This window comes from Elephantulus edwardii, unplaced genomic scaffold, assembly GCF_000299155.1.
Source record: "Elephantulus edwardii isolate Elephantulus edwardi_28Jun2011 unplaced genomic scaffold, EleEdw1.0 scaffold00002, whole genome shotgun sequence".
Lineage (NCBI taxonomy): Eukaryota > Metazoa > Chordata > Mammalia > Macroscelidea > Macroscelididae > Elephantulus > Elephantulus edwardii.
In genome coordinates, this window is record NW_006399752.1 from 28,328,128 (window position 1) to 28,342,620 (window position 14,493).

At 50.2% G+C, this 14,493-nt stretch overlaps 1 protein-coding gene across 1 annotated transcript in view; it reads left to right on the forward strand.

The window, feature by feature from the left end:
• The first annotated feature begins 12,008 nt into the window (after positions 1 to 12,008).
• The window catches only part of GSKIP (GSK3B interacting protein), an 8,635-nt gene continuing 6,150 nt past the window's right edge, over positions 12,009 to 14,493 (forward strand). The window contains exon 1 of the mRNA XM_006879056.1: positions 12,009 to 12,266. Coding sequence (XP_006879118.1) covers positions 12,009 to 12,266 — 258 coding nt within the window. The remainder of the gene's footprint in view (positions 12,267 to 14,493) is intronic.

Below are 14,493 nucleotides of genomic sequence, written 5' to 3' on the forward strand. Positions count from 1 at the left end.
CTTGGGCTCTCCGAGGCTGTGATCTGGATGGGAGCAGACCACCACTCTTTTTAAAGAGAAAAGCTCTTGTCTCTTTGCACCTTACTGTTAGTTTCCTGGTTCTTTCACCATTGCACCACCAGTACTCCAGGTCTGTTCATGTCGGGGTCAACTTGGCCGCAGCTCATAGCGACCCCAGCATGGTAGAACTAAACGTTGGCGATCCTGGGCCATCCTGCCAGCTCTCCTATGCCAAAGCCACTGTCCTAAGCCATTTGTTTGAGGGTCTTTGAGCCTGACCCCTTCTGCAAGGACTGGTCCCTCCATATCCAAAGAGAGGGGAAGTTTCCTCATTGTTGCCTCTGAGGAGCACTCTCCGAGATAAACTTGGTTCTTTTAGCCGTCCAGAACATTCACCAGCACCACTCAGGGCACTAGTGTCTCAGCCTTCCCTCTGGTCCAGCTCATATGCACATTTGTGTGGTGGTGGTGGATCGTCTTCGAGTCGAGTACGACTCACAGCCATCAGATGAACAAAAGGCCTGAAGCCCCTCTACAACTGTTGACATTTATCAAAATTCATAGGAAGCAGACACCACTCCTGCTTCCAAACCTGTCACAGTATATTATTGTTATGTGCCAATGAGTTGCCTGCGATGTATAGAGGCCCTGTGTGCAGCAACTCTGAACCCTACCCTGTCCTGAGGTAGCCTCACTAACTCCAACACACTAACCCCCATGGCCCCAACGATAGCGACCCTGTAAACAGATGTGAACCCTGTCTTCTCCTGTGCCGTTGTCCCTGACACACTTAAGCCCATTGTTGCAGTCACTGTGTCAGTCCCTCTGGTGGAGGAGCTTCCTCTCCTCCGCCAACCTTTCTGAGCCTCAAGTCCCTCTCCAAACAATAGGTCCTTCTAGCAACATGCCCAAAGTATATGAGGCAAAGCTTTGTCATCTTGCCCCCAGGGAGCACTCGCGCTGCCCCTTCTCCAGGACGTGAGTATTTGTTCTCTTGGTGGTCCATTGGCTGTTCTGCGTGAGCCATGTTTATGTCGCAGTGTTTGTGATTTCTTTTGAATAAGACTCGTATCTCTAGTTAGAGTTATTCCCACATTTTCCTCTTTAGGTGGCTATTGTAACTGGTATTGCTTTCCTGCCTTCCTTTCAGAGTTCTCTTGATTAGAAGAACCTGTCTTGATTTTTGTATGCCTCATGTACACGGGACTTTTAAAGAATGAGTACAATTTGGGTTTCTTTAATAACTGTTAAAATAAGCAGGGTTTCTGGGACATGGAGTTAGATCGCGCCTATTCATAGAATGCCTGCAATTTCAAATAGTAGAGGATATAAAAATGGGAGGTTTTACCGTAACAGTCACACTCCACTCAGAGTGCATAGTGTGACACCATTCGCATCTTCGCTTTCCAGGAGAATTGAGCTTCAGTGTCAGGCTTAGACGCTGCATTGTTAGACCTTGAGCTCAGGGGTACAGTTAAGCCCCAATCGCAGTGCTGGCTTTGCGTTTATCAAAGACGAAGTCTCACAGAATGTTAGCATCCAGCGCTAATTAGGTGTCTATGAGGGCACTTGAGGTGACCCTTCAGAAGCTGTCTGCCTGTGGCCAGGTGGGTCCCATCACGGTGATGTCGCAAACACAGGAGCTGCCACTGTGGCGTGCTGGCCTTTTTTAGGACTTGTGGTCACAGGAATGTGAGGTCAGGCCTTGTCCTCGACATCCATCTTTGCAGAGGGAGGACGCCAACCCGAGTGTCCAGGGACAGCACTTTATTTAAGGGCCCGTGGTGGTAATTAATCATTAGGTTGTGAACTGAAAGGTCAGCAGTTTGAATCCACCAGCCCCTTTGAGGAGGAGGGAGTAGTATGCTTCCAGCAGTGTCCTCCTGGGAAGATTCGGGCGGGCCTTGTCTGGAGGATCGCTGGGGCCTGGGGTTGACAGCAGTGCTCTGTCATCTGCTGGATCCCACTTTTTATTGTGATCTGAGTGAAGGCCAGCATTTACCCAGGATAAAATACAGGGGAAGGAAGCATCAGGGAAGGACATGTGGGAGGAGGACAGGAGTGAGATGAGGGCCGTCAGGGGCACAAAACAAAGTGATGGAAATGATACCCTGAGTGTGACAGCTGACAGGTTCCTGGCGCTGACCTTTTGCCAGGTGCTGTGTCGAGGGCACCTGTTAGGCTCTCTCTCTGTTTCTCTGGATGGTTGAGGGCATCATCCTCTTAGAGATGACCAGAAGCCACCCGCGTCACACAGGACCAAGTGGTAGAGCTGGGAGTCTCACCCTGACCCACCTGCCGAGGAGCTGACCCTTGACCCCCACACCGTCCTGGCCAGCCCTTCTTCCTGCTGAGAGTGTTTGCCAGCCTGCAGCTGTGAGAGAGCGAAGAGGAGTCACAGTGAAGATGCCACAGCCTGGCCCTGCAGATCATTGGCTGTTGTAATGTCAGCTGTACAGTCCTGGGTGTGAGGGTAAACACTAGGCCTGACCCTCCACAACCGTGGCCTCGCTCTTTGGCCTCTGGACAGGGTCTCTTTCTCCACCACATGAGGGAGGCCAACCTCTGCCCCTTCCATGCTGAGAATTTGGGACAGAATGATATACTCTAGAATATTAAAAAGAGCATAAGGGAGGTCGTAGTGATACCTTGATAACTAGCACATCTGCACATTATACCAGCAGTTGGAGAGAGCAGCTTTAAACAATTCACCTGTGTCGTTTAGAGGGGCTGCTTGGGAGACTAGACAGGTTGACGAGTCTACCAGAATAACAGATTGCAGCCTTACCAGATTCCTGTCTTAAGATACTGGCAAGAGAATACTGTTCAAAATCTGGTACAGGGCCAATTTAGGCCTTGAATGGGAAGGAAAAAGCGTTCTTTAGTTGTCTTTTGATCTTGATTTGTTTAATCTTGGTTAGGATGTGCTTTATTTAAATGTGGTACAAAATGATGATTTTTTTTCACCCATAATATTTTACAGAAATAAAAATCTGTAATTCTTATAGTTTGTTTTTGAAATCTTTGGTTTTGAGAATTTTTCCGAAATCTCAATTATCGTTTTGGGTTTTGAACAAAAGGTTGGTTGTAGCTTTTCATATTGCTGACTTATAATTTAAATAATTTCTCCAATTAATACTAGGGGGTTTTTACCCTTCTTGATCCAACAGAATGTATCTTACAAAGGTGTTGACTTGGTTTGTAAATTATTGCAGAGAGAAGAATTATTTTATAAATAAATACGTGAGAAAAGAAGCTCTTTTTATTGAAATTATAGATGTATTTCTAATGCTGCATAAAATTATTTTTATTTTATATGATTAATTTAAAAATCAATATATGTTTCAGTCCTAGTGAAAGAAAGTGAAATGTTATATTTACACAGAAGTTAAAGTAGGTTTTAGCTTTACCTAAATCAGCCTGTATGCTGGGCAAGTAGCTCGGGAAGACACTGTGAGGAAGAATGTTATGTCAGGATCGGAGGAAGACTCGTCAGTAAAACCTGCATTATGCAGATAACACACTCAGCTTGCAGCAAGGGAGGAGAACTTGAGGCACTTGCTGCAGAAGATCAAGGGCTACAGCCTTCGGTATGGATTACATCTCCACATCAAGAAAACAGAGGTCCTCACCACAGGACCAGCAGTTGGCAGTATGATAGAGAGAGAATTGAAGCTGCCATTGGTTTCATCTTCCTTGGACCCCCAGTCACACAACACCCTTGGTACCAGCAATCAGGAAATCAGACATACTTCATTGGGCAAGTCTGCTGTCAGGGACCTCTCTAGAACATTAATGTCAGTTTTAAGGTGCATGCAGCAGGGCATGGTCTTCTCAGTCACCTGCTATGCATCGGAGAGCTGGACAGGGCATGAGGACGGCAGAAGAAGACTCGATGCCCTTGAGGTGTGTGGAGAAGATCTCTGAACACCCCGTGGACTGCTGAGAGAAGGGCTTTTATGTACTGGATCAGGTGCAGCCGAGCGGTCCTTGGAGCCAAAGATGGCGACACTTCCTCTTTCATACTTTGGATGTGTAACTAGACTGTTCATTCCACAGTCATCTTCGCAGAGTCCAGCTTCCTGAATGACTTGCTCCACGTACAGGTTGAATAGGTGTGCAGAAAGGATACAGCCCCGGCCTCTCTTGTCCCGTTCGGTCTTGGTCTCGCATGAGCATAGTTACGTGTTCTGGGAGTCCAGTTCTTATCGATGTTACCCATCGTTGTGATCCACACACGTGTTCTTCCGTACCGTTAGTCCTATGTTTTCACCGTATCATCACTTTTACGGAATTGTTTTTATAAAAAATGGGTTTTTTACTGTAGAAAAATAAGAAAGTTAAAAAATAGTGAGACCCTCAGTGATGATGTCAGCAAGGCTGACTCAGTTGTAAACTCCTGCCTGCCCTTCGTTGCCCTGGTTTATCCCTGGGCCCAGCGCCTGCAGTCCTTGGATTAGGGAGCTCTGGGCGTAGGTAAGGAGTGCACTACCCACATGAAGGCGGGGTGTGCCTCCCCCAGCAGTCCCACCCGGGGCAGTGAGCGCTTGCCTCCATGCAGTTTACAGCCTCCGGAAACCTCTGGAGGGTCACGTGAGCCGGTTCCTCCTCCATAGCGGTGCGAGTGTGCATCCTTGGGTTAGATCATCACTCTCCAGCTTGCCAGAGACAGAGGAAACCGGTGCGTCGGGAGGGCTTGTGGAGGCTGCTTTCGGGGCGTAGGGTGCGGGGAGCTGCCCTGTTAACCCAGAGGCAGCGGCCCGCGGGAAGGTCACCTCCACAGGCCACTGTGCGTGCCAGAGCTAGGCTTTCTCCGGCCAGGACTTTTACAGCCTTTGAGAACCTCGCCGAGGGTCAGCCACAAGTGGGTTCCTGCTTGATGATGGCAGTGAGTTCTTCTAACAATGACAGGCGTTTGTCAGGACTGTCCACCTTGGTGCCCGGGGGTTTGTAAGCCCCTGGCCATAGGGCTAAACACCACAGCCCAAGGAGCAGAGACTTGGATTTGCTCTTTGATTCATTAATTCATAAAATACTCAGTGAAGACTTGCTGTCTGCCAGACGCCATTGCTGCCACTTACACGGGTCCCCGTCCTCATGGGGCTGTAGGGAGGAGTGGGGGGACATCCTACCCTGCTGAGGACGTGGTGTGAATCTGTCTCCTGACGAAAGTGCAGCTGAGCCTTTGTGAAGGACAAAAGCTTGCAGTGTTGTGTCAGGTTACAACATTTCCAAATTGTGTGGACCTCAAACCATCATATAAGAAACACGCGTCAAACAATGTCCTCGTGTCCCTAATGAGGGAGCCTGCAGGGTGGTAACCTGCATGGTGGTGGTGGGGAGACTGAAGTCTGTGAGGTCAGTTAAAGAAAAGATGTCAATTGCAGCATTAGCTCAGAACTGACCGCGAGATTTCCATTTCTGGCTGAGATAAACGGGCTGGAGTTCCTTCCCACCTGAAACAACCCAAAGCTATTTTTTAAAAAGAATATATATAGGGCCTTCCCTCCAAATCTTTCAGGGAGGAGGCCCCTCCCTTTGGGGATGTAACTTTCTAATAAACCTACCTTTACTGTTTTTCCCTTAGGGGGAAGAATATATATCTGAAAGAACAGATTGGAGGTTTTGAAGGACAGTGGGACACAGGTGTGCCCTGCAGTTACCCATTTTGTTGCCTGGAAAGAGTTTTCAAAGGAGAGAGAGAGAGAGAGCTGAGTACAGATATGGGGAGCCCCTCCAGCCTTGTGCTGGGTGTGAGGCAGCAGCCCCGCCCTGAGAGAGAATCTGAGGAGGACCAGGGCGACGGGCCAGTGATGCTGGGTTATCCGGATGTGAGGAGGAGAGTCCTCAAGGGGACCACACTGGGAGTGGGAGTCACACAGGGAGCTGTGGCCTTGGGAGCAGGGCTGGAGTGATGAATTTTGAAGCGCAAGTACCTGAACCGTGGATGAGGCATTGACAGCGTGAGGTCTCGGGTGGGTTTGTGAGGGTACTGGGTCAGCACAAAGCTGACTTCTGTCTAGTGAGCTCACAGGGACCTCTGCTGCCTGTTTCTTCGCAGTGGCCGACACCCGCTGTCTTCCTTGTGGCGCTCTGCGCCTCACTGCAGTGGCCAGAACGCCAGAGCTTACTTATGTATGTGCTTTATCAGGGAAGTAACGGGCTATAGCTCAGGCTCTGACTGGACATCACAGGAACCACTTGGAATTAGGACCAGGAAGCACCCTGGCAAGATCTGGAAAGCCCCTTTCCCCGTTGAAGTTGAGAGCAGCCCCCTTCATCTCAGTGTAGCACAGCTTTCAGCCAGGACCTCGCTCTCGGCTGCTCTACGTGGCCAACTTGCTCAGCACAGGGCCACGTTGCTGACCGCTCGGCCCTGCCCTGTTCTCAGCCATGGGGCATCAGCTGCCTACCTGCCCAGCTGTCAGCAGGCGCAGCACAGAACTGCTTTCCCCACATGGCCCTGCCTCTGCCAGCCCAGGGCCAGGGAGCTGACCACAGCTATGCACGTGTGCACCTTACTGGCCCAGCTCTCAGCCAGTCCACCACAGAACTGCCCTCCCCACATGGCCCTGCCCCTGCTTGGCAGCTCAGCTCTTAGCTGACAGCTTTCTCAGCTTCGCTCTTCCTGACTGGGTCTGGGAGGGTTTTCCATATCCCGGAGAACACCGTGTACCCTGAGGACATCTGCCTGTCGCCCCTCTCCTGGCTTGCCTTGTCACCAGGGTTCAGCCAATCCCAGAGGCATCCATTAACTCATGTCTTGTACAGAAGTAAAGTTTTCTCCCAGCAGAGATCAGTCCCTGCCCTGGGCAAAAGCACCCCTGGAGTAGAAACAGGGTTTGAACTGACTCTTCACGCTCAGCCCAGCTTCACTGGAAAAGTCAAACTGGAGTGGATCTAAATTTATAAAATATGCATATCTCCAGACTATAACTGGAGCAGGAAAAATTATATGGGTGAGGCGCTTCTGGGGACTTAGTCTCCCCCTTAAAAAACAAAGGCCAAGGGAGCTCTAGTGGCAGGAAGCTGCACTGCAATCCCAGAGGTACACGGTTCGAATCCATCAGATGCTCTGCTAGAGAAGTAAGGGCAGTCTCCTCCTGTACCAGTCAGATCCAGTTTGACGGTACACACACAAAATATAATAAAATTAAAAAAGAAAACAAGGCTAGCATACCCATTGCACCACCAAATCTCTCGACCCTCAGAGTCATCAAGAACAGTGCCCTGCTCATTTTTTTCTCTGTCCCGTTCATCCCACATTTTACAAATTCTGGTCTGTTCCAGATTTACTGTGTCAGTCATGACTTTACCAGTTCAGACTGGTTTGAAACCCTTGGGTAGCAGCACTCTGGAGTCCCCCGCCCACACACACCAGGTGGCTTCTCCAGGTAACGAGGGCAGCAGTAATGGGAGTTAGGGAGAAACTTCCTGAGCCATTTTCCAGAGCACTGCAAGGTGAAAGGCCCCAGAAGGAAGCCCCTGCAGCACTGCAGGTGACATCTGCAGACTAGAGGAGGCTCCAGGCGTTCTCACCTGCAGCTCCCGGAAGGACCTTGGCCCTGCCAGCACACCTGCCTCACCTGCTGACCACCACTGCAGGCTGTCCCTTCGTGTTGTTGAAACCACTGCCCACTTGCTCATTGGTTACAGCAGCAGCAGGAAACCAGAACATATCACAGCATACAGCCCTGCCGAGCACTGACTGAATGTCCGTCCACGACGGGACAGCCCTGCACAGCGCTCGCTGAATGTCCATCCACAATAATAAAGCCCTACAGAACACTCACTCAGTGTCCATCTACAACAGTACAGCCCTGTGGAGCACTCAGTGTTCTGTGACAGTCCCCAGAAAGTCCATCCACGACAGTACAACCCTGCAGAACGCTTGCTGAAGTTCTGTGAGTCCCCAGAAAGTTAATCCACGTTCCTTTCTCGGAGCCGTATCCATCACTGACCCCTCTTGTCAGGGTGAGTGGTGCCAGTGCTCCAGCTGTGAGTGCTGCGGCCCAGGAATCCGGCTCTGCCACTTCTGTACCTTCTTCTGTATTCAGTGCATTCTCCTGTGATGTGTCGGCCCCTCCCCAGGCCAGCCTCCCTGCTCCCTGCGGCCTCCAGGGACAGCTCAGGTGCTCTGCACTGCACCACACTGAAGGAACTAGAAGCCTGTGTCTCGACACTGTTAGGACGGACTGTGGCTGGCACCCTGAAGGCCTGCTTCCTATGTGCGTGCCACATCTGCAGCCTTTGAGGCCACCTTCGCCAGCTTGTGAAGATTCTTCTTCTTTGCCACTGTAGGTCTGGTTGGCATTGGCGAGACTTTGCTGAGAACACTTTGCACGTGGCCACGCTTTCACGTGTAAACGTCAGGCTTCCACTTAGTTGTCATTTCTAGCATTCATACTGGCAGCATTTGCAGCCAGTAATTAAGCGACTAGAACAGCGATGGCAGTCAGTCCTGACGAGGAGTCCCGCAGAGTGGGAGACAGCAAAGGGCTCAGTCACACACACAGTGCAGCTATGGCGTTGGAGCGTGGATCACTCACGTCAGACATAGAAAAACTTGCCTGCACTGTCGTGCCGTGGCGAGTTCCAGAGCTGGGACCAGCCCTCCGTGAGGGTTCCGAGGCTGCGGGTCCTCACAGGAGTCTGCCCATCTCTCTCAGAATGGCTCTTAGATTCAAACCCCTGACCTTTCCGTTTAATACCTGACCCCTTGGGCCCTATGTCACCAGGGCTCCTTGCTTTGCTGCGTAGTCCACCAGGCTTAGGTGTCAGTACCTGACGTACTGCTCCAGCAGTTGGTGATTTTGTGATTGATCTGTGCTGGAAGCAGGGATGGTGATGCTTTGACTCACACACCCTGGGCATTTGGCTGAGTGAGACTTCCCTGGATGGGAACATCAAGCTTGGAAAGGTGGAGGGTCAGTGAAAGAGGAAGACCCTAAAAGATGACTGACGCCGTGGCTCGAGTGTGTCAGGTGAGCCACAGGCACAGGAGAGGACAGGTCTGTTCCTGGGGTAGCCGTGAGTCCCAGTCGACAGCACCTAATGCTGACTACTAGGATGTAGGTGCTGTGAGAGACTAGATAAAAGAACCTTGAGACAAGAAGTGAAGTAGACGTTTACACGTGTGCTTTGAGATTTTTAAAAGTAACTGGGTTACCAGCTACTGTCCATTCTGACACCATCTGCACATGGCTGCTGGCTCGGAGCCCAACACTGCAGACACGTGTGGGCTGCGCCGTGGAGAAGCTTCCATGATTCACTGACTCTTCTCACTGACCAAGCCTGGTGTGTCTTTCCAGGAACTGGTCCCTCCTGGTAAGAGTGTTAAGTCCACCTAAAACCCTACGGCGGTCGAGTCTCCTCTGACTCCTGGGGAGCCTGCAGGATCAACGAGCACTGCCCCGCAGGGTTTGCAAGGCTGTGAGCCATGGAAGCAGCCTCGCCTCTCTGCTTTGGAGTGACTGGTGGGCTCGAACCGCTGACCATCAGCAGCTGAGCACTTAGGAAGGCACCCTTGTTTACATGTTCATTCTGAACTGCCTTGGGGACCAGCTCCCACGTCTGCCATGTACGTGTGACACAGCTGTGGAGACCAGCTCCCAGGGGTGTCCCCAGAGGACAGCACAGCAGCCAAGAGTGCCGAGGCGGTGCCCACTCCAGCGTCTCGTGGTAGGCTAGCTGGCTGTTTTTAATAAGGTCTGCCAGGCCGTGTTAGAGGAGTTTGACGCATGAGTGAGTGTGTGACCAGGTAGGAGCTCTGCTGCCTTCTTCCTTTATCTGAGAGCTGAGTAGCAGGGGAGGGACGGGGCCTTGGTCCCTTGCCCTCGCTCGGTCCCTGGGGAGGAGAGAGTGAGTGAGTGAGAGTGTGAGTGTGTGTGTGTGTGTGTGTGTGTGTGTGTGTGTGTGTGTGTGTGTGAGAGAGTGAGAGAGAGACTGAGTGAAGGGGGTCGTATTGTATCCAGAACGGTGGACAGTGTCCAGCAGCAGAGCAGATCGCAGCTCACGCTTAATGCCTGCCAGGCAGGCAGAGAGCCTGGGTCTCCGTGCAGTTCTAGCAGCCTGTCCATTAACTGTCTCATTCGTACTTGCTGGGTTTTAACAGTCCAAACCACTGGGCACATCCTGTCTGACCCCAGCCCTGGAGGAGCAGCTCTCAGTACATAGTGACCTGGTGGCAGTATCGGTCAGGCTGGTGAGAGAAGTTATGTTACTCAGGGTGGAGTATGTGGGCCAGTTCAAACAGTGCTGTGAAGACTAGTTGTTCAGTAAGTGTCACAGCAGTAGACTGCTTGGGAAAAAACATAAGAAAAATTCCAGGATGATCACCTATAATTAGCAAGAGAATTTGGACGACAGTGGTGCTGTTGAGTGGCTGGTTTTCAGAGGCACTTTAATTGTTTGAGAGGAGATTGCCCATCTTTCTGCCACAGAGCATTTGGTGGATTTGAAATGCGTGCCTTTGGGATGGCGGTGCAGCTCTTTAGCACTATACCATAAGAGCTCCTTAGAAGATCACGTAGGGCTTTATAAAAGCCAGGGGCAGATTCCGTCTCCAGACGTCGTGAGTGGATATCATAAACCAGCAGCTCACAGCCTTCAGCTGCTCCAGTAGGAAGAGGCACTGTCAGAGACTGACGGAGGGCACACATCAGAACCGGCTCGTGACGTGCATGCATTCAGTACAGCTCTCCGGTGGTGACTTGACCATGGGCCTGCAGCTCTGCTTTTGTGCTGTGTCATCTGTCCTGGGGTCCATTCAGACTCAGTTACACCATGGGACAGAGCAGGGTTTCCAGAGCAGCACCCTTTGTGGAAGCCTCTTGTTCACAGGGCAGCTAGTGGTTTCAAACCAGTGACCTTCACTTCCATTTAGCACTCTGATGCTTAACGCCTGGACCGGTCTCCTCTGTGAAGATTGTAGCCTCCCAGGACGGGGTTGGCGTCAGCAGAATAGACTCCCTGGTCACCAGTGTGTGTTTTAAACAGGAAGATGACCTGGGGGGATGGGTGGTAAGAGAGTGGTTTGTGGGTTTGAGGCACCACCAGTTAGATTAGCAGCTAGGCACTTTAACCACTGTGCCCCTAGAGTTCAAAAATAGGCTGCAAACATCCAAAAAGATAATACATGCTAAATGACGAGAGGGCGTTCTTGGATGCTCAGGTCTTTAATAAGTGGTAACAGCACAGCCTCTCATAGTCTGTGATCCAGACCCACTGCTCGCACCTGCTGCCCATCTGTCCCCAAGGCTGTGCCTCTCCGCCGGCAATCTATCCCTGAGGCTGGGGCTCTCCGCTGGTTGTCTGTCCCCGAGGCTGGGGCTGTCCCCCAGCATCTGTCCCCCAGGCTGGGGCTCTTTGCTAGCCATCTATCCTCGAGGCTGGGGCTGTCCCCAGGCATCTGTCCCCCAGGCTGGGGCTCTCTGCCGGCCGTCTATCTCCGAGGTTGGGGCTCTCTGCCAGCCATCTGACCTCCTTCCGGCCATCTCTCCCCAAGACTGGGGCTTCTGGCTTGAGGACACTCCCACCCTCCATGGGAGTGGCTGGTGGGTTGGCACCAGTGACTGGCTTTTTGGTGAGGAACACACAGTGCACGTGCCACCAGAGTGCCCGCACTTCTGGGAGATGATGTCAGGGTGGCCTTTTTCAGAAAGAGAACTCTCCGTATCTGTTGAACGTGGGCCTATCCTTTGATTCAGCAGTTGGGCTTACATGTGTCTCCTAGGAAAAGGCCAGCTGATGCGGAGAGCAGCGCACATTGGATTTTTTGGGTGGTGGTGGTCCAGACAGTGCTACACTGCTGTATGTGAAGTGCTTACCAGGAAGGGAATCACATCCCTCACGGGGAAGTGGGAAAGGACCGTGTTTGGAGAATCCGTGGGTCGTTTAGACTCCTCTCCTGACGGTGGTCGGCCATTGGTGTGTTGTACCTGGTGCCAGTCGAGGGCAGCACGTTGTGTGCCTCTCTGTAACCGGCTTCCTGTCTGCTTCTGTGCAGGATGGAGACGGACTGTAACCCGAGGGAGCTGAGCAGCGTGCCGGGGCTGGAAGGCGACTCGACGCTCAATGGTGTGGAGGGGACTGACATGAAGGACATGCGGCTCGAGGCAGAAGCCGTAGTCAGTGATGTCCTCTTCGCTGTCAACAGCATGTTGGTGTCGCAGAGCCTGCGCTGTGCGGACGATGTGGCCTACATCAACGTGGAGACCAGAGAAGGGAGCAGATACTGCCTGGAGCTCACCGAAGCAGGGCTGAGGGTAATGCATGCTGCTTTAGGGAAACGGCGTCTGTGGTTCCCGCTTGGTCTGTGCACAGTGCTTGGGCAGGGGGGAGGGTGGTGAGTCAGCCGTCTGCACTTGGTGGTGGTGGTAGGTTGTGGAGTTGACGATGACACGCAGTGGCCCAGTGAACAGCAGGTCTGAACCTTGCCGTGCACCGCACCAGCCGTACCATCTGCCCTACCTGAGCCCATTGTTACAGCTACTGTATCTGTCCTCATGGAAGAGCCTCCCCTCCTGTCCGACGGTCTGCCTTTGCCAGCGTGCCGTTTTTCCCAAGGGCCGAGGACTGGCCTCCAGCCCCCCAGTAACATGCCCAATGTACTTGGCCTTCCTTCCCTCTAAGGAGCACCCTGATTCATGTCAGTAGCTTTCAAAGTGTTTTTTAAAGAAAACTTTATTTTCTTAAAAATGTTAATTTTAAAGTCTTCTAGCTACTGTTGTTACGTCAAGTCAAGCGCAACCCTGTGAACAACAGATCTGAACCATGTCTTCTCCTGTGTCCTTCTCCTCAACTCTGATACACTTGATGCCATTGCTGTAGTAACTGTGTCTGTCCATCTTGTTGAAGATCTTCCTCTTTCTCTGACCCTCCACCTTTCAAAGCATGATGTCCCTCTCCAAGGCATAGTCTCTTCTGTTTGTTCCTATTCCAACGTGCAGAAAGAATCAAACAATATCATTAATATCACATGCAATGAAAGATACTGCTGAAAATTGTCCAAAACGACTGGAACAACACATCACCAGAGAACTGCCAGATGTGCAGGCTGTGTTTAGAAGAGGCCGTGGTAACTCAAACAATACACAAAAACCAACCCAAAGTGGATCCAGGACCTAGGACTAAAACCAAGGACTATAAACTTCATTAGAGAAAAGCTTGGAAGAACCCTAGAAGCCCTAATCTACAACATGAACAGTCTTTCAAGCTTCCGAAAAACCTACAACCAGGAGAGGATAAAATAGATGAATGGGAACTTCTAAGAATCAAATCTGGTTTGAATCCACCAGATGCTCTGCTGCAGAAGGAGGGACAATCTCCTCCTATACCAATCAGATTCGATTTGATGGTACACACACTCAAAATAATAAAATATATATTTAAAAAAAGCATCAAATACCTATGCACATCCAAAAACTTCTCCAACGGTAAAACAGGAAGCCACAGATCAGATTGGGAAAAAATATTTGGTAATAACATATCTGATAAGGGACTTCTATCTAGAATTTATAAAATACTCAAGCACCACAGCAAGATAAAGCTAAGCAACCCAGTTGAGAAATGGATACAGAATATGAACAAACACTTCACCAAAGAGGACATTCAGATGGCAAATAAACACATGAAGAAATGTTCAACCCTAGCACTAAAAGAGATGCAAAAACAACTATGAAATATCATCTCATCCCAGTAAGAATACCAAAATGTAACAGAATAGCAAACAACAAATGTTGGCGAGGTTGTGGAGAAACTGGAACCAGTATTCACGGTTAGTGGGAGTGTAAAATGGTGCAACCACTGTGGAAGGCTGTATGGCGCTTTCTCAAAAAGTTGCAAATAGAGATACCATTTGACTCAGCAATTCCACTACTGGGAATATACACTAAAGAGACCATACCTGACATCCAAGCAGATATATGCACACCCATGTTTATTGCAGCTTTGTTCACAATAGCAAAGATTTAGAAACAACCCAAGTGCCCATCAACAAATGAATGGCTAGAGAAGCCGTGGTGTATTGATACAATGGAATATTATGCAGCACTGAAAAACAACTCATGAACTATTATACAAAATGGGTGACCCTGGAGGATACTATGCTGAGTGAAATATCTCAATCACAAAAAGACAAATACTGCATAGTGCCACTGTTATAAAATAGGACTGGCATGGGGAATGGGGGAAAATTAAGAAAAGAGGGAATAAATAATATACACAGCATTTAAACAGACAAGGGAAGGAACTATGTAAAAGGATATATGATTAGGTATTATTGGCATGACAAGAGTCCAGAAAAAGAGCTGCACAGTAAAGTGCACTGGGCCTGGGGGTGAGAACTGTATAACAATGAAAGAACTTTTTTCCCCAGAGAAAAAAGAGCTGGAGGATTGGAATGGCAGGGAGGAAAATGTGCAACAGTGAATGAATGGAAATGCAAGTTCTTTCTTTTTTTCTTAGAGATTTTTTTTTTTAATTATTATTTTT